At 49.4% G+C, this 23,586-nt stretch overlaps 2 protein-coding genes across 3 annotated transcripts; both read right to left on the bottom strand.

Annotated features, from left to right (window-relative positions):
* Nucleotides 1-14,597: 14,597 nt before the first annotated feature.
* Nucleotides 14,598-17,188, bottom strand: LOC124655367 (cation/H(+) antiporter 15-like). Its single transcript, XM_047194276.1, has 2 exons — nucleotides 16,970-17,188; nucleotides 14,598-16,841 (listed from the first exon to the last, which is right to left on the bottom strand). The coding sequence occupies exons 1-2, from the start codon at nucleotides 17,186-17,188 to the stop codon at nucleotides 14,598-14,600; spliced, it is 2,463 nt and encodes an 820-aa protein (XP_047050232.1).
* Nucleotides 17,189-18,591: 1,403 nt separating this feature from the next.
* Nucleotides 18,592-22,536, bottom strand: LOC124683213. Of its 2 annotated transcripts, none has more exons than XM_047217772.1 (7): nucleotides 22,501-22,536; nucleotides 21,127-21,568; nucleotides 20,626-20,792; nucleotides 20,468-20,548; nucleotides 20,303-20,378; nucleotides 20,127-20,216; nucleotides 18,592-19,051 (listed from the first exon to the last, which is right to left on the bottom strand). In XM_047217772.1, the coding sequence occupies exons 2-7, from the start codon at nucleotides 21,551-21,553 to the stop codon at nucleotides 18,888-18,890; spliced, it is 1,005 nt and encodes a 334-aa protein (XP_047073728.1). In that variant the 5' UTR covers nucleotides 21,554-21,568; nucleotides 22,501-22,536; the 3' UTR covers nucleotides 18,592-18,887. The 2 variants fall into 2 exon arrangements, with proteins under 2 accessions (XP_047073728.1, XP_047073727.1); XM_047217771.1 differs by having other exon boundaries at nucleotides 18,592-19,054; nucleotides 22,502-22,531.
* Between the last annotated feature and the right edge of the window lie 1,050 nt (nucleotides 22,537-23,586).

Genomic DNA, 23,586 nt, shown 5'->3' on the forward strand with positions numbered 1-23,586 from the left:
ATGATGCCATGCTCGTATTTTGTTATCAACCATAAGCTCATTGATGCATGATATGATCTATTCGCTTATTTGCTTGAGGATGAGCAAAGGTTTAAGCTTGGGGGAGTTGATACATGCATTTTACATCATCAATATTGCGACTCATATGATTAGCTTTGAATGATATTTGCCATTGTACATCATTATTTATAAATTTTTAGTTGATTTACGAGACTTTTCTACAAATTCCCTTTCATTTGTATTTAATTTCAGGGACGCATAAAACCTCCTTTTTTCGTATTTTTTATTTCCGGAACCTTCTGGGCACCTAAAAATCGAAGGAAAAATACTTGATCAGTTTTTCACCGAGAGAAGGACCGTGGGCCAAAGAAGCACGCGCGCGGAGCCACAAGGGCCAAACGAGCCCAAGTGGCACCCCCTACATCACTAGGCGCGCCACCATGCCCGTTTGGGCCTCGAGCATCGTCTCGGCTCCCCCTTTTTAAAGACATCTCCTTTGCTAGAAAACCTAAGCCATATTTTCCCAAGATTTATTGAGGTTGCAGCGGAGGAGAAAGTCCTCTCCTACTCCAGGAGAGGCAGATCATGCTGCACCGGTGCCTCCGGTGAAGGGGAAATCGACACCATCGTCATCACCACTCCTCCTTGACGTAGGGGGGCATCTCCATCAACATCTGCATCATCATCACCACCATCACCATCTTCTAGAGAAACTTCATTCCCCCTCATATTTTGTTATAGATCGAACCCTGCATATTGTTTTAAGTGCTATTGCATGATTGTGATAGGTATCTTGTCTTTATTTGCTGGAGATATTATATTTTCAGATTGTATTGTAATCATTATTCCTCTGATCCACACCATGTTTAGCACTTGTGAGTACTTAACCATGTTCATGAGGGCATATGATGATCTGGCTATGATTCTATATGATGTGCAATGAGTATTTGGTCAAGTTTTTTTCTTTTATGTTGTTTTATGATGGTTTTATGCGAATGTCGACTGCATATTACTTCACCTATATGGGCTCATAGGGCTGCACTTTAATGCAATGATGTGGGTTGAAAGGGATGGAATGACATAAACCATTTTCTAATACTTTGAGTTGCATTAGGGGGGTTAATGTCAGGAACCCATGAACTAATTTCTATAATGGGACATTTATGTCTTAATGATTCCTATACTTTCTCATGAAAATGGCTCTACGACCCATCATAAGGGGTGTATTTGCTCATATCTATGGCTGCACCCAATTTAGGCTCTGCCTCTAAGGGAATGAAACTTGACGAGATATTTACCATGTTGTGTAGACATCTGAATGCTAGTGAATCCATACCGCCCTCGGGAACACTTGTCACATATAACTTCACACACACACTTGAGCTTTTCCTCTTGCTGCATAGAGGATTGGGCTTTCTCTCATTGAGACCATTTACTTATTGTTATTTACTTTCAGTACTATATTTCACTACAGACTATACACTCAAAACACTAAAACTAATGCACACTTTTTATTGTTTACTTGTCAAATCTGCTAACCAATACCTTTAGCTCCTCGTGGGTTCGACAACCTTTCTTATTGAAAAGTGCTACAATTTATCTCCTGCACTTGGGAGCCATCACGGTTTTACCCATTTCTTGTCCATGCGGACCAAAACATGTTTGGTTTTTGTTGGGCCGCCGGAGATGCCCTTAGCAGACACACGATCCATCGATCAATGACTCGGTAGGCGGGTGTAACACCCCAGGTTTATAATACGTGAAAGGGTAGATTTAGGATTTGTTCATTCATCTTAAAAAGTGTGGGATTTTTTTCGCTTTCATTTAAAACACAAAGTGATCGAGATCATGACATGTCCTGATGAATTTGGGTTGTCATCATGACGATGTTTGGTTTCGAGATAATCTTTGTTGGTATTTAGCATAAAAGGAAAAAAAACCTGGAAAAAGTTAAACAAAGATTCATTTGAATTCAAAAATGGAATTTGAATATCACATTCAAATTTGATTAAAAGTATCATCTAAATCAAATTTCAAAGTAAAGAAATTATACAATGAAGAAAACACACATTTTATTGATAATAAAGACATTACTTTGTCTTTTCACAAGTTTGAATAAAAGGAAGATTACAACTTCAAATTATTACAATTATGAATACACGTAATTGAAACCTAAACTAAACCTACACTACTTCTTCACTTGGAGATGCTAAACTTCATCACCTGGCACATATATAAAAAACTAGAGAAATAGGTTATGGTTAAAATTTAGCCAACACCTTAATGGTTAGGAATGGTCCTAGAATCTATGCTTGGAAAAGAAGGGCAAATCAAAGGGAGAAAACGGTAAACTAATGGTTAGGAATGATCAAGTGAGAGACCAAGTGACAAATGATCAACAACAGTAAAGTGACACCATTTAAAAGTCAATTTCACTGAACCATGAAGATAGTCAGGGACTGATAGCTACAGTGAAACAATGACAGTAAACAAGATCAAGAAAAAATGCCAAGCTCATTTGAATTCAAATAAAGAAATGGAATAATCTTGACACTAGCATTCAAGATCATTTTCAAGTAATCAACTAGGGAAGTAGCAGAAGTCAAGTATATTATCAATAATCATTAAAGATTATAAAATCTCCGGTCTAAGTGAACAGTAACCATGGAGTTTGACAGCAGTAACAAAATAAATATCTAGTGTATCTCTATATGAAACAAAACAAACTAGAGTGGGAGACAAGTAAACAGCCGAGCTCATCCTCAAGGGGTGATGAACAAGGCAAGGTTGAAACTTGAACCAGAGAGGGGCTACAAGGAAGGCAAATCAGTCATCAAATGCATGCATTGAGATGTCAAGCCCAAGATAGCAGTCAATTGCTAAAAATAGAGGCATTCAACCAAGAAAGTCAACCAGAAACATTCTATCAATCTTTGACACGTAAGAACCAGATATAGTCTTGAATCATTCAAGAACACAAGCACAGACCTCTGAATCCAGAGAGCATTTGCAAACACCAGACCAACCACAAGCCAGTATGGTTACTTAGTAATAGCAGGTGAAGCAACTAGGAGGAGTTGGCTATCCACAAGAAGCAGGTTGATCAGAGCCACAAGATTTGCACTTCTCTATAAACAACATGTTGAACTCAACCCAATATAGATCATGGCACTGAGGATGATCAAATGGATCATACCCCATTAAATAGAGCCATACCACTTCTCCAACCCTAACTGGTGGGTGGAGAGGGATTTTTTAACATTATTTGATCAATAGAATCAAGGGCTAAGCTAAGTAGCCTAAAACCAACCATTACACGTATATTCAGATAATCCCTAAGAGCTTGCAACACAATATTTAAAGCAATACAAGCAAGTAAGAACCATATCTAATAGGCCAGGGCACAAGAACAAGATAGCCAAGCCTGTCATCTATTAAATCATCAGCAAAATTTATTTATCAACGTAAACAAGAATGGATCTCTTCCAACATGGAATAAGAGATAGCAACAATCCGACAAAGTTAATATTCCTTGTGAGGTTTGTCGAATCACCAATCCAAGAATGGAGCTCTTCCAATATTTTTTTGCATCTAAACAAATCATCATCAATGTTTTTTCTGTTTGAAAAGGTAACACGAACCGGAAAATTTCATAGGAAGCTTGCCCACTTGGCAACTAGAAAAATAAAAATAAAATTTCGCCACATTATTATTTCCCCCAATGAGAAAAAATTACTCTTCAAAAGTATATATTTAAAAGTAACATTAATTCAAACATATACAAAAAAATTCAGATTCACATCTTTATATTGATCGTTAGAAATACAAAACATTTTATCATCTGCATATTGTAAGATAGTTTCTCCATTGTCCGCAAGATCGGGAGCCAAATCAGCGAATAAATCATTTCTTTGAGCAAGTAACACCATTTTAGTAATCACTTCAGCGCCTTATTAAACAAAAAAGGAGAATGTGGCTCCCTTGCCTAACCTCTTTAGAAGTTTGAAAATAGGATACAATCTCATCATTAATGGTTACACTCACAATTCGATTATGCAATATTTGGTGAATCCAAGACAATACCCCAACCATAATGTTTCTTATTTTTTATGCCTTCCCAAAGTCAAGATTCAAGACAATGTCTACCTATTTTTTAACATGCAAATGATGCATAATCTCATGCAAAGACAACATCACATCCTTAATGTTTTATAATTTTTATAAAAACATTTTGTTGGATGCTAATAAACTTAGATGAATAAGGTTCCGGCCTCAAGTTTAAGGTTTTAGTTACCAACTTGTGAACGCGTCACATAAGACAAATTTGTCTGAAGTGCCGAATTTTACTCGCATCAGAGATTTTAGGTAGCAAAGTAATACTGCCATAATTGAGGCGTTGTAAATTACAGTATAAAACATATAGAACAAATTCATAACATCATACTACCTCCATCCCAAGGCTTAAGACCTATATTTTTTTCAGAAAGTCAAACTATGTTAAATTGACTAAGTTTTTATCAAAAATCATTAACATGATAAGTACAAAATCAATATCATTAGATAGATAATGAAATATATTTTCATATGGTACCTACAAAATATCATATATTTATTCATAAATTCTTCTAAGAGTTTGGTCAAACTTTATTTCGTTTAACTTTCTGAAAAAATATAGGCCTCAAGCCTTGGGATGGATGGGCATGCAGTTTTGGCTCCCGGGTGCATTTGATCCTGTTATCTGTACCGTTGTAAAGTGGTTGGAGATTGGTGTTCACAGTCAATACTCTGACATGCAGGCAGCTGGAAAACAGGTATACATGATGAACCAGTGTGTACGTCCGTACCTGTGGCCGACTGAAGAGTAACGAATGGGCAACGGCAAGTTTGCCTCTGACAACGGACGTCTGGTACTGCTAATAGCTAGACCCGCGGGGCGATTTACACAAAAATAACCCAAAAGTGGAAGAAAAGCACAGACTAACCCTCCGGCGAAACTATTTCACCAATCTAACCCTTTTGTGTGGCGCCCCTCCCACGGGCGCCACACACGCCCATGTGGCTCCCCTCCTGCCGGCGCCACACACCCAGCCGACGTGGCCCCCTCGACGCCGAGCCGGGTGCGCCCGTCCGACGTGGCGGCATGTGTGGCGCCCCTCCCAACGGCGCCACACATGCACTTGTAATCCCCCAAAACATACTGTGAGACAATTCCTCTGGGACTTAGCCGTTTTGCGAGGCTCGATGTGTGGCGCCGACGACACGGGCGCCACACTAGCATGTGTGGCGCCGATGCCACGGGCGCCACACATAGAGGCTCGCGAAAACGGCTAAGTACTTATCGTCCGGAGCCCCTGGATGTTTTCGACCCAATGGTTCATATAAGTTGGCATGTGTGGCGCCGATGCCACGGGCGCCACACTAGCACTTGTGGCGCCGATGGGAAGGGCGCCACACATGGACTTGTGTTGAAAACATGAAAAATCCTACCAAACTCCAACGAGTTACGAGTACAACATTGGACACAACAAGTAGCAATTTCATGACATACACATATAACACTTCATAGGTCACATTGTAGCACGTAGATTCAAACAACAAGTAGCATTACGGACCATGGTTCGAAATGACATAGGGTTCACAAATCGATACTTATGAATATAGAGTTCACAACAACACGTAGCACATCCTAGTAGCGTCCTCGACGTGCCGTCCTCGTTGGCTGCTTCCGGACGGCCATCCTCTTCGTCCGCTGCCTTGGCTGCTCCTGCTGCTGCTCCTGCTGCTGCTCCTGCTGCTGCTGCTCCTGCTGCTGCTCCTGCTCCTCCTCCTCCGCCTCCTCCTCCTCCTCGTCTGAAGAGAACGGCTCGTCGTTCCTCATCCTCGACATAGCTGATCTCCGCGGCGGCCCGTCATCCTCCTCAGTGACAACCTTCTTTCCTCGGTTGACATAATCTTCCGGAGTGTACCGGTTTGGAGCCTTGCCCCTTGGCTTCAAGCGGTAAGCTGACCGTTGCTTGGAGGTACGCTTCGGAAGTACGCCTTGACTCGGAATTAGGTCGTCCTCGGGAGGAATCTGCACAAACATGAACACATGAGACTACAAAAGTTGAAATTAGTAAGAACATGTTTCACAGCAACAAAATAGTCCATACATGTTCTTCGGAAGAGGAGGATGTAGGGATTTCGCCTTCGCGGCAACCTAGCAAGTTCGCTAACCGCCGCATCTTTCGTGCGGTGTTCGCGTCATGGAACTCACGGTTACAAAGCCACCAGAACATAATAGTGTACATTCAAAGTTGGTGATCATACCTTAATGAAATTCCGCAACGGTCCGACGGAGCTTTTCATCTCCGTGGCTCCGGTCCCACATAGTCTCGCACTCCTCGGCGGTTTTCCGGATCTCCTCCCGCTGTGACAAACATAGCATACACAATTTAAGCGAGCACATGGCAATCTAGATGATGTACTAGTTAGTGAGAGAATCCATTACCACGAAGTTCAGCTCGGAAGCAATAGAAGTCGATCTCCCTCTGCGAGCAAAAGTGTCGTGCTGGCTTTGCCCAACCTCATCGAACCGGATGGGGTCGTCCAAAATCTCTTCACGATACGCGCGCTTCACTAACTCGATACGCGTGTTCGATGGAACCACTCGAGGTAGTTGTTGAAAGCGGTGAAGTCGTGAGGCACAATCCGCTCGGGGTCGGCATTCCGTGCCGCTTCCAAGCGATGTTGGAACGCTCGTGATGTGGCCGCTATGATGGACTGGCCAATTTGTGATCTTCCTCTGCCGCTGCCTATCAAGCCCGCAAGAATCAACAAGTTAGTTTGTACCTCTTCTATCAAGAATCTTCCATCGCATGATTCCGAAGTTTACCCGTGAAGCGCCTTGTCCGTGTCTTGCCACATTGGTGGGCACTCCGATACAGCCCAAGCTGTCTCATCACTCTTTGCGGCTGGTGGTGTTCAACAAGCCACATGCATATGAGTGGGCAGCGCATACGCCGGAACCGCGCCTCCTCCGTGCACTTGGGGTTTAGGTCGGTCATCGCCGCGCCAATACGGTAGTAGCTACCATATGGCTCCCATTCCACCTGCGGCATACAATTATTTAGTAGATGCCGGTATAATCAATCAAAACTAGGATTGCAACTCCGCGGTGATCGGTTACCTGCTCGGCGGTAAGAGTGTCCAACTCCGCGGTGTACTGCTCTGTACATGACCATTGGATCGCTCGTCATCTCCGAGACATTGTCCCAAAGGTATGCCCAAGTGGGCTCCCGATCGGGAAAGTGAGGGAAATGAGGCCATGGCGTCTCGTTGAGTACCACGGGACGCCCAACCGATAGGCGGTCCCGGCTCCATACGGAAAGTAGGAGCATGCATCCACCAATACCGCCGCTCCCGGTCTTGCTCCCGAGTCCTGCGACAAGCTTCGTCCAACTGCGTACATAAGATATTTGGTTACTACTTTGTGTAGCGCACTACTATAGGAAAATAGTACATAGAACAAATCATCACCTGCCGGTAGAGGTAGGCAAGTGCCGTTGTTCCCCAACTCCACCGGTCGTCCAACACCGTAAGCGCCTTCAGCCAACACCAATGGGCCAGCTTACCCCCACTGTCAGGAAAGAGAGTCCTGGAAATCATGTACCATAAGTACACGCGGGCGTACGTCCTCCGAGTGTCCTTGTCGGCCTCTATGGGGCATTCCGCAAAGTTAGTTCCGATCCAAGAGAAAGACGCGCCGGCGGGAACTCTCTCCTTTGGATTTTACGGCGGCGGAGGAGCCCCGCCAATAAGCCCCACCATCTGCCGGCGCCACCCATCGAAGCTGTGTTCATACACGGTGGCTCGCCCCGAATAGGTAGTGCAAGGATCATGGAAACATCCTGCGAGTAGGGGCCATCTCGCCGGCCCTCAAGTGGAAGGTGTGAGTCTCCGGCCTCCACCGGTCGACAAGGGCGGTGAGTGCCGAGGGGTTCATGTGTGGCCCCCCACGGCTTACAAGGGATATGAACGGCATAAGACCGGTAGGCCGGATGAACTCCGTGTACCTCTCGTCATAAGGTATATCCGGTGTGCCATGGTAACGAATCTTCAAAGGGTGAAGATCCGTTCCCCTCTCCGTCATATGAACAGCCCGGTGCTCCCTGTCGTACTCTTCATCCGGAAGCCACACCATCCTACATGTTTACACAACCATGTTATGAGTCATTCCACTAACAAAAATGAGCAACACATACATGAGAATATCCAAATACACGAGAGTTCATATCCAAATACATCACACATATGAATTTCGTAAGACATACCATTCCTAGGCACATAATAGACATATGTAAGACAATAGAATGCATTTGCTAAGCTCCAGTTTTGTCTTTCACCACATACATACATAAGGTTCCATACACACATACATTCATATCTAGGGATAGAACACCATATGAGTTATTCCTACAAATACACATTCATGAAATTTGATGCCTAGGGTTCCTCCACAAATCTAGGATACATACATTCAACACTTACATACCCATTTCAACACATACATAGCCATTTCAAACATCTTTGGATACAATGCATACAATCTAACAAAATTTAACATCTATGGTTCAAACACATGCATACAATCTATGGTTTCAACAAATCTATGGTTCAAATCTATGGTTCAACACACATGCATACAAATCTATGGTTCAAACATAACCAACATTTCCAATCTAGGATGAATCGAAGGGGAACGAATTAAACCGGAGCAAATCTTGGATGAATCGAAGGGGAACGAAGGGGAATACCTTGAGGATTGTATGGGGATGGATTTGGCCGGCCAGATCTGTAGAATCAGTGGAGGATTTGGTGGGGGGCGGCGGAGAGGCGGCCGGCGGCGGCGGTTGGGGGTGAGAAAGAGAGGAGAGAAAGAAGAGAAAGAGAGGGTCGGGCTGGGCGCGGGCGCGGGCGCCACACTTAAGTGGATGTGTGGCGCCCGTGGCATCGACGCCACACGGGCTAGTGTGGCGCCCGTGTCATCGGCGCCACACATCGAGCCTCGCAAAACGGCTAAGTCCCGGAGGATTTGTCCCACGGTATGTTTTGGGGGATTCCAAGTGCATGTGTGGCGCCGTTGGGAGGGGCGCCACACATGCTGCCACGTCGGACGGGTGCACCAGCTCAGCGGCGAGGGGGCCACGTCGGCTGGGTGTGTGGCGCCGGCAGGAGGGGAGCCACATGGGCACGTGTGGCGCCCGTGGGAAGGGCGCCACACAAAAGGGTTAGATTGGTGAAATAATTTCGCCGGAGGGTCAGTCTGTGCTTTTCTTCCACTTTTGGGTTATTTTTGTGTAAATCGCCGACCCGCGGAACAAGTCGTGATGGATTTTACCTAGACCATAGTACAGAAGGTAAGTATCGGCTGGCGCATGAGTTAGGGATCTGCACAGTGAAAAATTAATGTTGTTCCTGGACCTCCTGGCTGGAGGGCAGGACGAGGCCACAACTCACTAGAAGCACGTTGACTGCTCTCCGTGTTCTTGATTCCAGCGACTCGCCTGGCGGTTAGGTAAGAAAAGCGCCGTGGGCGCAGTGCAGGCGACCGGGCGAGCGTCGGCGGAATCTTCACCCGCGACAGTTAGAGTATCTTTATCGCCGGCCTCGATAGTGATTTAGAGGCCGGCGCTAATTTTAAGCTCACACCGGTGCGTGTTAAAAAGCGTCGGCGTGTTGTCGAGTCCAATAGAAGCGTTGGTAATCCGTGCCGGTTCCTTCACAAAGGGCGTGAAGTGAGGCGCCTCGTGCCACGAGGGTTTTTGCGGGTGGAGCCGCCGTAGCAGTGACAGGTGACGACGAATCGCATTAAAAACAACGCGGACTGGAGGTCGTTGGCGTCAATTGCATCGCTGAGGACGGTGGTAGCGACGAGGAGATGACTTGCCACGCGGCGTCTATCCACTTTCCCACGCACCTTCAATGCACGTCCGCCGCCGCACTTAAAACCCCACCAACGCGCTACTCTTCTACCCCATCGTCCAACCCTAGCCGCCGCCACCACTCTCTCAGGCGCCACGCGACACACCCACCACCACACCAACACCTTGCCATGGCTCACAATGCCGAGGCCGACAACGGCGGCGGCGCACTTCGGTCGTTGCAGCTGAGCTACGACAAGGACGACATCCTCTACTGGCAGCGCATCCCGGTGCCGCTGCAGTTCAAGCTGTCACACGGGTGACACCTCTTCAACGCCGGCTACGCTGTGCCGCCGGCGCCTAGACCGGAGATGCGTGCCCTCATCGCCGAGCGGCGGGCGGACATGACGCCGGCCGAGCGGCGGGCGCACATGACGTCGGTCGAGCGAAACCAGCAGGCCAAAGCGGAGAACAGCCCCGCGTGGTCGCGACGTTTCCAAAACGACATCAAGCTCGCGCGCTCGGCGGGCCGCGATGTCGGCCGCACACTGGTGGCTAGGCCGCGACGTCGATGCAACGCTGGCGGAGTAAGGCTACCGGCCGCGCATTCACGACGTCGACCCAATGCGCAAAGCATGGCGCCAGAGGCGTCTCCGCTACAGAGGCCGCCGGCAACGACGATGGCATCAGGCCACTCCCGCTCCGGCTCATCGACCGCCGGTGGCCGCACGTGCTAGGCCGCGTATGCGCCTCCTTCGGGCAACGTCGTCATCCACTACGGCCCGGGGCATACAGATTTGGCTCCAGATCGGAGGACGCCGGGGGCTCTTCAACGCCGCCGTCCAAAGAAGGTGGACGTTGCGGACTCGCCACCACCTCCGCCGGCGAAGAAGAAGTGGTGGGAGATGGAGGCGCAGGTGCAGGCGGCCTTCTGTGGTGGCGACAACCCAGAGGAGTTCCCGGGGCAGCACCTCATCGTCGTCGCTCCGTTGAGGAAGACTACCGGAAGATCATGCTCAACCGGAGGTAGTCAGAGGTGTGGTCCACCATGGACCACGGCAAGATCTTTGTTAACTTCGCCGGTCCTTCTGAGCCGCTAGCGCCAAAGGAGGAGGATGATGACTCTGACGAGGACGGCAGCAGCGATGACGCGGACAACCTCAACTTCAGCGCCTTCCGGGAGCGCCACTAGTTTATTTTTTAAAAGTTTTAGTTCAAATTTGAGTCACTTTTGTATAAAACTTATCTAATGTCGTATGAATTTCATTTTTTTGTAATATTTTTTCATCTATGATTTTTTGGGGGCTACCGTATGGGAGGCGTCGATATGGGAATATCATTCCGAGATGGAGGATGCTATGATGGTGTCCCCTATACGGCAGTGCCAGCGTTCCTGCTGGCGCCTATTTGGAAGCGCTGGTGGAGCTGCTATTAGTGGCAGCACCACCGGCGACGGCTATGGACTTCCCCATGGAACCTGCCAGCAGGTAACTGAATGAGATTTCCCTCGGTTTAAAACCTGCGATGTCAATTTTGTCCCGGATTGTGAGGGGGGCGATTTCTGTCTGTCATTGCAATGTGGCAATCAAGGATTCTGCCTCAAATGGTGATGCGGCGGCGGAAGAGGCCGCGTGCAGCCATGCCGGATCGGTAGAGCTGGATGCATCAGTGGCGGGCATCGTACAGGCGATAGCTGCTGCCGGCAACGGAGATGGTGATGGGACGGCTGATACTACAGTGCACTCTGAATAAGAACGAAGCATCTACGGGCTGATTCAGTACAGGGCACTGTGATTCTGTACACAACGGTGGTGGTAAGTTGTTGGTCTCATTGCAGGTTACTGCACGGTCCATCAGTGGTCCGTTTGTCCAGATCGCTAGTTGCTCCATTTGTGCCGACACAACTTAAACAACTGAATCGAAATAAATGTCACCGGCCGGTTAGCAATGAGCACTGTTCCATATTCGGCAGACATGACCAAATACAACAGCAAATACGGAGTTGCTGACCAATCTCGGAGCGGGAGCATCTGCTCCCCAGAGCCGAAACGAATTTCCGGGGATGGAGGTAGTACTTAACAATGTCCCAATTGTGTTTAATGGGAACTTGTGTGTTATATGACCTATGAGCGCCTATATGTGATTACTATCCCTACCTACCCCTCCGATTGTGTGTACTTGTACGCTGCCCATGTACAAACCTCTTACGCCCATGTACTTATCTCTTATGATAACTTTATAAGCTCTCTCGTTATTTCACAAGTTGTGTTCGAGCCCACGCACCAATTTGTACTCATGCGTACGTGTTGGTGGCCAAAAGCCTTCCTTTCTTGTCATTTGAATGTGGCATCAAAGCGTTTCTAACATATGTAACCAAAATGTTCCCTGCGGCTTGTAACCCATGCTAGGTATCGTTCTTTTCTTTAAAAAAATCACCCTTACGACCTAGGTTGTTCGATCGTTGATGTGACCAGGACAATGACTAAGGCCCCACGGCCCTCGGGAGCTGAACCTTCTTCGGCCATCGTAGGATGAGGTGTTGGGAGAGGACTGTGAAGATCCTCCTCCTTGGAGATCCATGTGGTGCTCTTTAACTCGGGATCTGAGCTTACAACTCCTCCTCGTGATTGGTATATGTGTGTGAATATGATGGAAACCACGAAACTCAACTTGAAACCAGAACTAGCTAGCGATGTAGGAGCCGTCATCATCCTCGTCGAACTTGCCATCTAATGATCACCATCGATTCATCTTTTGGAGATATGCTGGGTCCAAAACATATTGCTCGTACATATGTATTTACAACATGGTGTTCATCATGCATGCAGGCTTTTCGGTCGTGTCCACGGTTATTTTTCCTCCAATTTAGGATCATGACGATGTCCTTGGAAGCAATAGGTATGAACCCCGAGGCGATCTCGTTGGAGCAGTAGTAAAACAACTCCGTTTGTATGCTTGTCTGACGTGTGCAACGGCGCTACACCTTTTGAACTCCCATCCTTTTCGGATGAAGAAAATGTGTCGAATGGATCTTAAATTTGTCCAACGCTTGCCACGGTCAGGAAATCGCTGAATCACGAGAGCAGTAAGGGCATCTCCAACCGGGCGACCCAAACGGATGGCCCAGCGCGTCCGTTCCGTTTGCGTGGCCGAGCGGACGCGCGGACAGCGGCCCGCGTCCGCGTGTCCGTTTGGGTCGCGCGCTGCGCCCAACGCGCGGACGCACCGCATAATCGGACAAATACGAAAAGAAACGAAACATGGAAATTTTAAACGATATTTCATAAACATATGCCCTATTTTGGGCAAAATTTATACATAGCCCTATTTTGGGCAAATAACTGACAAAAGAAGCCCTATATGGCTTTTAAATTTAAACTAAAAACCCTCTAGTAGGGTTTGGTCGGCGGCGCGGTGGCCGCCGGTGCGCCGCCTAGCCCCTGTGGGCAAAGTCGCCGTCGTCGTTGTCGTCGACGACGTCCCCGGGCGGCGAGGCACTGTTGTGGCTCGACCGCGCCGGGGACTCCGGCCACGGAGACCACAGGGCCTCCTCCCAGGCCGAGTGGGGGTCCGGAGCGACCCGAGGTAGCGGCGGCGCGGATAGCGGCGCCTCCTCCACGAGGCGGCTGCCGCCTCTCTGCCGGGCGCGGCGCACGGCCTCCGGCGGCGCCGCTCCTCCGCGCGACGCTTGGCCTCCTGCCGCCGCTGCTCCTCGCGGCGCTCCTCGTCGGCGCGGCGCCCGGCCTCCTCCCGCCGCGCCGCTTCGTCCTCGTCCCGTCGCGCCGACGGGCCCGGGCGTAGAGCACCCGAGCTCCGCTTCCTCCTCCGCCGGCCGCGCCGCTTCCTCCGGCTCGGAGGTACGGATGGCATCTCGAAGGTCCGGCCGGTTGGCCTCCTCCTCCGCCGCCGAGATGAGCTTGGCGGCGCGGATGTCCGGGTCCTCCTCCGAGGACTCGGGCTTCGGCTCGAGCGGCGGCGGCGGCGGTTGCGGCAATGCCGCGCCGCCGCGGGCGGCCTCTCCGATGTGGAGGCCGCCTCGGTTTCCTGCCGATGGCCGCGGCGCCGGCGGAGGCCGGCGGCCGCTGCTCGCCTCGTCGTCGTGGGCTCGGGAGCGAAACCGCGCTTCGGGGCCATGGCGGCGGTTTCGCTGCGGGAGTGGAGTGGGGACCGGGTGGAGTTCCGGATCCCCTCCAGTCCCCATTTAATACCCTCCCGGGTCACCGCCAGGTGGGCCCAAAGGAGACGAGGCGACGCGGACGCGAGCGGACGGCGCGTGCCATCCGCGGCCACGCAAACCTAGCCAATATTTGGGCCGGGTTTGCGTCGTTCCGGACGCCGTGGCCGTCCGCTTTTGCGGTGCGTCGCCGCGTTGGGCCGGGATTTTGTCCGGATCAACCCATCTGGACGCGCGTGCGGGATGGGTCGCCCGGTTGGAGATGCCCTAATACCTCATCGAAGCATCAGGAAAGCGATTGTCGAGTCATGTCTCAACCAATGTGACATCAGGATGCAATGTGTGCCGACCTGAATTTCTTTTCTGAATCTCTGTCGAATGCGATCTAAGATTGCAACATGTTACATCACATCACGAATTTACAGTGCTACAGAGCATTAGGTGATCAACCTAGAAGAATTAGGCTACCCGAAAACAAACAAAAAACTACAGTAGAAGAATTAGGCTGCATGCATGGTTTCTCAAACGGGGCCATCTGGCGGGTGTTGTGCCTTCTCTTGGTTCTCCGGCGACTGGCACAACTCACCAGCTGCCGCCCTGGTCTGCTGCTGCACCACCAGCGTGGACACCCGGCACCCAAAGTCCGTTGACGTGAGCAAGTCCCCGAGGATGCCGAGCTCCAGATGCTCGCTCCAGTCCGATATGCCGGCCGTGAGCGGCGACTCGAGGCTCTCCGCTCGCCGGCCGACAACCAGCAGGTTGAACGACAGGCTCGTGTTGCGGATCACATCCACCATCTCGTCGGAGCCGCCGACCGTGTGCTCGCTGTACAAGACCCGGTGCTCGTCCACGCATCGCCGGACGAAATCCTGCGTCGCCTCCTCGTCAAGTTGGTCCTCCTCGGGGTTGAGCCGCTGCTGCCACTCCACCGGCAGCAAGAACCGGAACACGGTCAGGCCGATCGGCGCGTCCTCCGCCATGTGCGCCGCCAGCGCCATCGCCTCCCGGTCGTCCGGCCCGCCGAGAAAGTACACGGCGACGCGGTGTGGGAACCCGCCATCGACTGCGGCAGCGGACGCGGCGCTGACGACGCCGGAGAGGCTGCCCCGGTCGACAAGGATAGCCACCGAGCAGGGCGAGTAGTTGAGTATGTTGGAGTTGGCGGCCTGGATGGCGCCGGCGTTGGGCGAGGTGGGCTCGATGGAGCCGTCGATGGCTAGGCGCTTGTGGAACGGCACGATGATGAGCATGGCCCGCTTCTCGAGCGCGACGGCGCACACGTCGTTGTGCATGGTGGCGTAGGGCGCGACGCACACGTAGGGCAGCAGCGACGAGGAGCCCTGCGGCCGCTGGCCCACGAAGAACTGGAAGGCGTTGACGATGCGCTCCGACTCGGTGGCCGTCGACCCCGTCGGGACGCAGTTCGGGTCGCCGTGCTTGAAGTGACGGAGCACGGAACTGGTGAGCCCGGCGAGCGGGACAAGGTGGAGGAGGTACAGCGCGAGCGGCGTCGCTGGCGTCGGGCTGGCCGCGTCGAGCAGCGCCACCATCGGCCCCACGTCCACCTGCGAGTGGACGCACGCCAGCATCCGGAGCTCCTCGCCGAGCTTCTTGTGCTGCACCGTGCGCCGCCGGTACGCCACGTACTTCTCCTCCGGGTGGTACATGTACTTGACCGCCGACGCCGTGGCGGCGCCGATCACAAGCACATTGATCATGAACGCCGCGTATGCCTGGTCGTCAAGTATTTTGGAGTCCATGAACGATGAGGCGTACACCGACTCAGTGATGCCCTTGAAGTTCATCATGAGGCCGACGACGACGGCTTCCCGGACCGGTATGTGGCAGTACAAGCACGGTAGGATGCACGCGACGAACTTGGCGACGATGCCCACCACGAGGAACACCTCGAGCAGGGCGCAGGTGTAGAAGTCCGCGATCGTGTAGACGTTCATCCTCATCCCTCCCTGCGCGAAGAGCAGCGGCGTCAGCACGCCGACGACGAGCCGATCCAGCCGCTCCTCCAGCGTCACGCCGAGCGGGGCGCCACCGGGGAGCATGAGCCCCAGCATGAATGGCCCGTACGTGGCGTGGAGTCCGAGGAGCTCGCCGGCGAAGCTGCACGTGAGGGAGATGAGAAGCACGGCGACGAGGCGGGACTCGGGGAGCAGCGCGCCCTCCGGCACGTCACGGATCAGCCGCAGGATCGTCGGCCGCGCCACCAGCGCCATGAGCGCAATGAAGATGGAAAAGGAGAGGGACGACATAAAGCCTATCCGCTGGAGCTTCTCCTCGGGGCTGGACGCTAGGAGGTAGGACGTGACTCCGGCGATGGAGAAGGTGTTGGCGAAGTCGCCGATGAGGGCGGCGGACATGGCGAGGCGGCCGAGCTTGGAGGAGAGGAGGTTGAGGTCGTGGAGCGTACAGCAGACGACGATGAAGGCGGAGAGCGACCACCAGGAGGTGAGGTTGGTGAGGAGGAACGAGTCGATCCATGCCTTGGGGAGGCAGTCGTTGAGCGCGAGGCCGGCGATGTACATAGCAAGGTGCGGCGCGGCGGTGCCGAAGATTGCGATGGCGACGGCCTTCTTGCCGGACTTGACGATCATGCTGAGGTCCGTCTTGACGCCGACGGTGAAGATGTGGAGCGTGAAGGCGTAGCCGCCGACCGTGTTGATCTGCACCCATCCCTCCGGCGTGGCGAAGATCTGGCCGACGCTCGGGAAGAAACGACCCAGGAACGATGGGCCCAACAGCGCGCCGGCCTATACATAGCATGGATCCATCTGTGCAATTAGTAATTAACCAATCAATCAATCTATCAATCGAACGCTAGCTCAATCGCGCACAGCAATGGCATGAACACGAGCTAAGTCGGCGTGGATGTACGTACGAGGATCTGGGAGATGGCGAGAGGGACGCCAGCACGGCCGAGGAGGGTGCCGTGGATGGCGCGGGAGAGGATGAAGACGACGCATATGTGGTAGAGGAGGAGGGGGAAGTAGAACTTGAGGGGGTCGTCGCCGGCGAAGACGCCGGAGGATGTGGCGCCGGTGTCGGCCTCGAAGCAGAAGAGGCTCTTGTTGAGCTGGACCCCCTCCGCCAGCGACATCGGTGGTGACCGGTGCTCGCGGAGCAGAGGTCGAAGGAGACGAGAGAGGAGAGCAATGGGGAATTTTCCATGGCATGCGATGCGTGCGTGCAAGATGGCGCCAAGAGCAAAGCGCGGGATGGTGTGGCGTGGACATGGTTTGGCTGGAAACGTGGAGCACCAGTCGCTAAGTTTAGCAACGCATTCCACATTTGAAGGAAGTAAAAATAGGATTTGTGAATTGACTCTCAGTCATCTGAGCAAAGTGCTACTAGCAGAAAAGTGCAACTGGCAATGAATTGCATTTTTTAAAAGACGCGGCTAATTTTCGCTTAATTCCCGTTCAATCTGTTTCATCTGTAATGCGGTGTAACTAGGGCAAAATTATGCAATTGTACATGCATGTGCAATTACTAATCCATGTGTAATTCTCGTATGCACGAATCACGATGCAAATCTAACGATCGTCAAGTTTTTTTTTTCGAATAGAACCTTGGCATTAAGAAAAACACGGAATAGTACAAAGCACCCCCAACAAAAATAATAATTACAATAAAAATCTTGAGATGCCATTCATCTTCAACCTCCAGACCGTGTCAACGGTGCGCCGCTGCTGTTGCTCCTCCCTGATTCGGACGGGAAGTCGCTAAACGGATCAAGAAGACTACATCCGTCATGGGGGCAAAGAAGAAGAAATAACCGCCAATGAAGCTCCATGGAGATCCGGAGATCCCCCAGCCAGAAATCCTCGAGAAGCACACTACTCCCACAAACTCTTGACGTCGCCGCCGAGATAGGGCTGAAGCCGGAGAAACTTTATTGGAGAAGACGTCACCGCTGCCATCTGAGCACCGCCACACCAAACCTACCCTAAAACCGAAAAAACGGAGCCCTCCTGCCGACGGAGACCAAGATCCACCCCGCATCCATGGCCCAAAGGCCACAGAATAGGGGCCGATCGGTGGCGCCGACAGGACAGAAGGCGGCCGGGAACAGAAGCCGTCTTCTTGATCGCATGTGAGAGGAGAGGAGACGTACGCGAAGTCTGCCCCATACGTTTCTTGTTGGCTAACTAAACTGGTTTGATCGGGCTCTAACTTAGTTCCTGGCTAACCGGGAGTTAGCAATCCAGTTTTTTAAAAACTATGGTGACGAGACATAAGAAATTCTTGACTGAGACATAGCAAAACCGTAAAAATGAACTATTTTTTACCATCCCAATTACACTATATTTCATATCCGAATAATACTAGTGCGCTAACACCCTTGGAAATGTCTGACTTCCTTGCATTTGAGTTTCCTATTGTATGACCGAGGAAGATGCACATAATTAATTTTTGGCGAAATTTTGAACACTTTATATTCAAAATCAGTATGATGCAACTCAGTTACGAGCCATGTCAGAAAGTACAGGAGTGCAGGAGTGCAGCCTTGCCTGACATTGGTTTTAGTGTTTTACAGATCACAACGTTCTGCGGAAGGTATGATTAATTCTTGCGAACAGAGCCTACATTTTTCATGATTGGGGAGCCACACTTATGGGAACAGTAGCAGGTAAGACGTTCTAAATCTCTCTCAACCACAGCAACGGAGCTTTATAAGTTAAGCTGACTAAAATGTAAACATAGCTTGCTGAACAGCTGGGGCGAGCTAGAGATACATACATCATATTCTTTTTCTGCAAGCCGTGATCATAATCCTGCCTGAAGTCCAAAAGAAGTCATGGATGGGAACGATACTGTGACGAACCATTCAAGGGACGCCTCTTCATCCTTGAGGAACTGGAGCCACGATATTGTTCGGGTGCTGGAAGCGCAAACATTTCACTGGGTGCTGGAAGTGCAGGCATTCCATTCTCTTCTCGGATGCCAGGGTGAAAAGTTCCTGCTACATTTGTAAGAATATAAGATAACGTAACCAACAGATTGGAACTCAGTCATGTAATTTAAGCTCAAACATGAAAACAATATAGACATGCAATTCAAGCTACCAACAGATTGGAACTCAGTCATGTAACCGGAGAAACAGCAATCCAGGTCATTAACAAGTTGCAAATTACCCATGTACAGGAAAATACAGCATGACTACAAGAATGCATGACCATACTAATAATGAAAGCCCAATGAAAGGCATCAGCTCTATTACGGACTGGTAAATGCATAAATTGTCCACTTGAGACAAGATAACCCTGAGTTCAGATCTCTATGTTCACATTAGTTTGTGCTCAAGTCCACACACGACACAATTACAACAAATGCATATCGGTAGTTATTGGCAGACCTAGAAATTTTTCAAAGGCCTGGGCAAGCCGTAAATACGACGAATTTTTTTCGCATGCACTGATACACAACTAACTCTTCCGTGTGCACGTTGACAAAAAAAAAGCATACACATCTATCTTTTCCAGCCAAGAGTAGGCAGATGCCTGGATGGGGCATCGATTTCGATCAGTTGATCGATCTATCTGTAGGTTTGCCTGCCCTCATGGTCTCGTGGAGAACTGGAGACCCAAAAGGGATGTGTAGCAACCAGACACAGACCAAGAAGTGGCACGGCCGCGCCAACCCAAGAAATGGCACCAGCCTTAGCATGCTAATTAACCAACGTTTGACCAATTACAATCGCTGGTATGGCGCATGCACTAGCTTTAAGTGTGCCTGCTAACAGGGACGCTAGGTCCACCAATGGTGGTTAAGATCTCTATATTGGTATTTAACCCCCAAGGTACTATCTATGCAATGAATCCTTTCCCAGGTACATTGGCAGGTAAGCTTGTCAGGGAGTGAATTACACCAAGGTACAGCTGAGATGAGCTGAGCATCATGGTGTGATCTCGCTATAGAATATTAGACAGATGAGTCCAGCTTGGTGGTCTACTAGTCGATTGACGTCAGTGTGTGTAATCCCATGTAAAGCATTTATCATGTGCATAAGTGACAGAGAAGGGGCGGGGGTGTACCACTGCTAAACATGTTTACTCTGGGATCCAAACCAGGCAGACATTGCCCTGCATTTCTTTGCCATGATTCCTCAAACCCAGCAAGCTCGTCTACAAGAGAAGAAAAAATAGAATCAGAAACAGCCTCGCAGACATAATATGGGTGCCAGTAACAAAAGGCAATAAAACAGTAGAACCTTCATTCAAGTTCTGCAAAGTTTGCATGGTGTTCACTCTTCCATCACCGTCCAGTTTTCTAGTTAGTGCATGACCCTGCAGCAACAGAATAATAGCTCCGATCATAACCTCATGTGTAGTCCAAAGAACTAAAGTCATATGCCTGGTTTGCGAATAACAAATACCTTATTGCCAATGCCACGTGCGATCCTGTGAGTAGCTTTACCAGTAGTTGTGTCCGCTTCCTTACATTCTTCCACTGTAAGCTACAAGACATTGAAGAAACAATCATCACCAGAACTTTGAACATTAACAAATAACAACACTGCAAAGAGGAACTTACTCCATCTCCACCACTCCTCCTAGTGGTTGAAGACATATAGCAAGCCCCATTTGAACCACCATATGTAACAGTTGAGCTCTGAAACATATATGTCTGCGGCTGTTGATATGATGTGCCAGCTCTGGCATACTCTCTCCCAACTTGCTCATGTTTAGGTCTTTTATTATCTGTCAAAAGTTATTAACATTAGTATCCTCCCTTATTCACCTGTTTTGCCAACCTTTATGGCATGCAGAAATCACATATTCTCAACAATCTTTCGATGTATGAAGGAGAATCACATCTGAGCAAGGACCCATAAAACCCTTAACATCACTATATCGGTTGAGTAGGCTGCCTGGTACCAAAACCAGCTAGCATGAACTCCATATGATAGCAGCGAAAAAAATAACTAATGATGAATTTGTATAGTTATTATGTATACTATCACAAGCTGAAGCAAGACCAAAAAAGTAAAATGCCACTGTTAAAACCACTATTAACAGCATAAAATAAGCCAACCTTGAACTTCATCAGGCTCCTCCACATAGGGCTCTCTGCTAATCCTTGGATGCTTCATAGGGTTAGCCTTCTTGTCATCGTTTTCATTCGCATATGAATCATCCTCATCATCTGAAGACAGCTCCTCGATAATTGGCCCTTTTGGCCTGCTTGGTTCAGGAGCTTGCTGCTGGAAGCCTCCAGCATTCATCACTCCTCCAATTAGACCTCTGGGGGGCCCAAACATGCTTGAACTAAAAAATCTTTGCTCAAACTGGGTAGGTCCAACCATAGAACCAAACGGATTTGCAAGGAAAGGATCATCAAAGGGACTTGAGCCACCAAAGAAACTGGGCATAAGGTTCCCAGGTGGAACGAAGCCGCCGAAACCAGCAAAAGGGTCTCCGAAACCAAAGAGACCACCTCTACCGCCCCCTCTTCTTTGCATCGTCCACTGAAGTTCCTGCACAGTATCAAGACATGTGAAATGTGCGTGAGATTATTTTTTAATAAGTAAAACCGTGATAGATGATATAGGAAACAACAGGGCCACACAGTTGTACCCAGTACTCAAATGCGGAATCTGTATCAAGATGTAGAAGTTTGAACAGAACACACACTAACAGCAAACCAACCTATCTACCATAACACAATGAAGAAAAAAAAAATCAATGGGCTACACACCGGGCCCTTGCTTGCAGCACCTCCTACAGGATCAAACATGGAGATCAAGATGCTAATTTCGCTATGGCATTGTATCAGGAGTAACGGAATCGAAGCAACCAATCTGGCATCGATGCATTCTGTTTCATTCTAACACAGCTGCAGAAAATGTCGAATCTGCACTGTACTACCTGGTACACCTGCAGAATTGCAATGCTCACAAGTCCCAAGTCACACCCAACCAAATCTGATTGGAATGGCTGAAAGCCTGAGACGTTTCTCCTCGCTCAATCCAGTAGCATTGCAGTAGTGCCCCTATTACAGTGCGATGGGCTGCCGTGGAATACTTAACTACGCATTTCTATGCTCTCATCTTAATACGTGTATGCTAGTACAAATTAAATGCTGAACTAACCAATCACACCGCTACTACCGTCCTAACTATATCACAGCAACAGCATCCATTCACCAGGTAATAATCAGAAGCGCGTTCAGGCTGCCGAATCAAGCATCTCCGACACAAACCCTAGCTCTGATTTTCTCTCAGCACACAGAACCAAAAATTCTCACCGAGTACCCGAAAATCGCCGGGAAAACGCCCTGGTTTCGGCCGGAGATGCATCGGGGCCGAATCGGATCAAAGCACAGCGGGGAACTAACGAAATAACCGAACAAATAGTCCAGTAACGAGACGAAATCGCCTCACGAATTCAGTGCGGGGAGCGAACCGAACCTGGGGCTCCTGACGGAGTGGAGTGGAGCGGGGCGGGGCGGGGCGAGGCGGCGCGCGACTCGGCGATCTGATCGGAGCAGGGTGGTCGGGCTCGGAGCTCGCAATTTGGGAAGTTGGGGAAGCGAAGCGGGTGACTGGGAGAGAGGCGCTGGCCGCTGCGTTGCGTCGGCGAGCGCGACAGCCCAATAGGCGTCTATTCGTGTTCCCTAAATGGGCTTAGCCACATATTCACTCTGTTACCGGTTTTAGGAACCTTCTAGAACCTAAGCTGGGTTTTTTTTTTGGGGGGGCATTTCACAGCTTTTACCTTTTTCTAATTAATTTTTCGTGCTCATTTTTTATTTTATTTATCTTATATTTAATTTAATCATGAGTTTTCTTTAATTCCTAAACATTTTTGTGAATATTGATTTTTAACAAATTTAAACCCCTGAAGAATTTTTGAAATCCACAATATTTTAAAAACTTCATGAACATTTTTCAATATTCATGAACATTTTTCAATATTCATGAATTTTACAATTGAGGAACGTTTCTTTCAAATTCAACAACTTTTTTCAATTGTGAGAATACTTTTTAAATTTGTGACATTTTCCATATTCACTGACACTTTTAAAATCCATGAATATTTTTCAAATCTATGAGCACTTTTTTAATCTATGAGCATTTTCTAGGTTCCTCAATTATTTTGAGCTAACATAATAAATCCGGAGTTTTCTCCCAGCGACAACAAAAGACAAGCAAAAAAGCTAGCGAAACCATTTTTAACTAACGTGAAGCGATCGAAAATAGTTAAAATGTAAATGGGCCAAGCCCAAATAGCAACGGCGGTATGCGTCTCGCTTGCCAATTGATGCACGAAGCGTAAAATATGAATCCCCACCATGGGTTGGGCTTCCTGTGCTGTGATAAGCCAATATAAACAGGACCAAACGCAAGCTAGCTTTGTTTGAGGATTAGTCCCATACCAACAAAGTAGATAGGGTCAAAACCCTCAAAAAAAAGGTAGGGTTGTGGAGAGAGCAGTATAGCTAGTAGGAGTGAAGGTGCCAGTGTTGGATTAAGATAGACCAACAAATACCTCT

Source organism: Lolium rigidum, chromosome 1 (genome assembly GCF_022539505.1).
Source record: "Lolium rigidum isolate FL_2022 chromosome 1, APGP_CSIRO_Lrig_0.1, whole genome shotgun sequence".
NCBI classification, from domain to species: Eukaryota; Viridiplantae; Streptophyta; class Magnoliopsida; order Poales; family Poaceae; genus Lolium; species Lolium rigidum.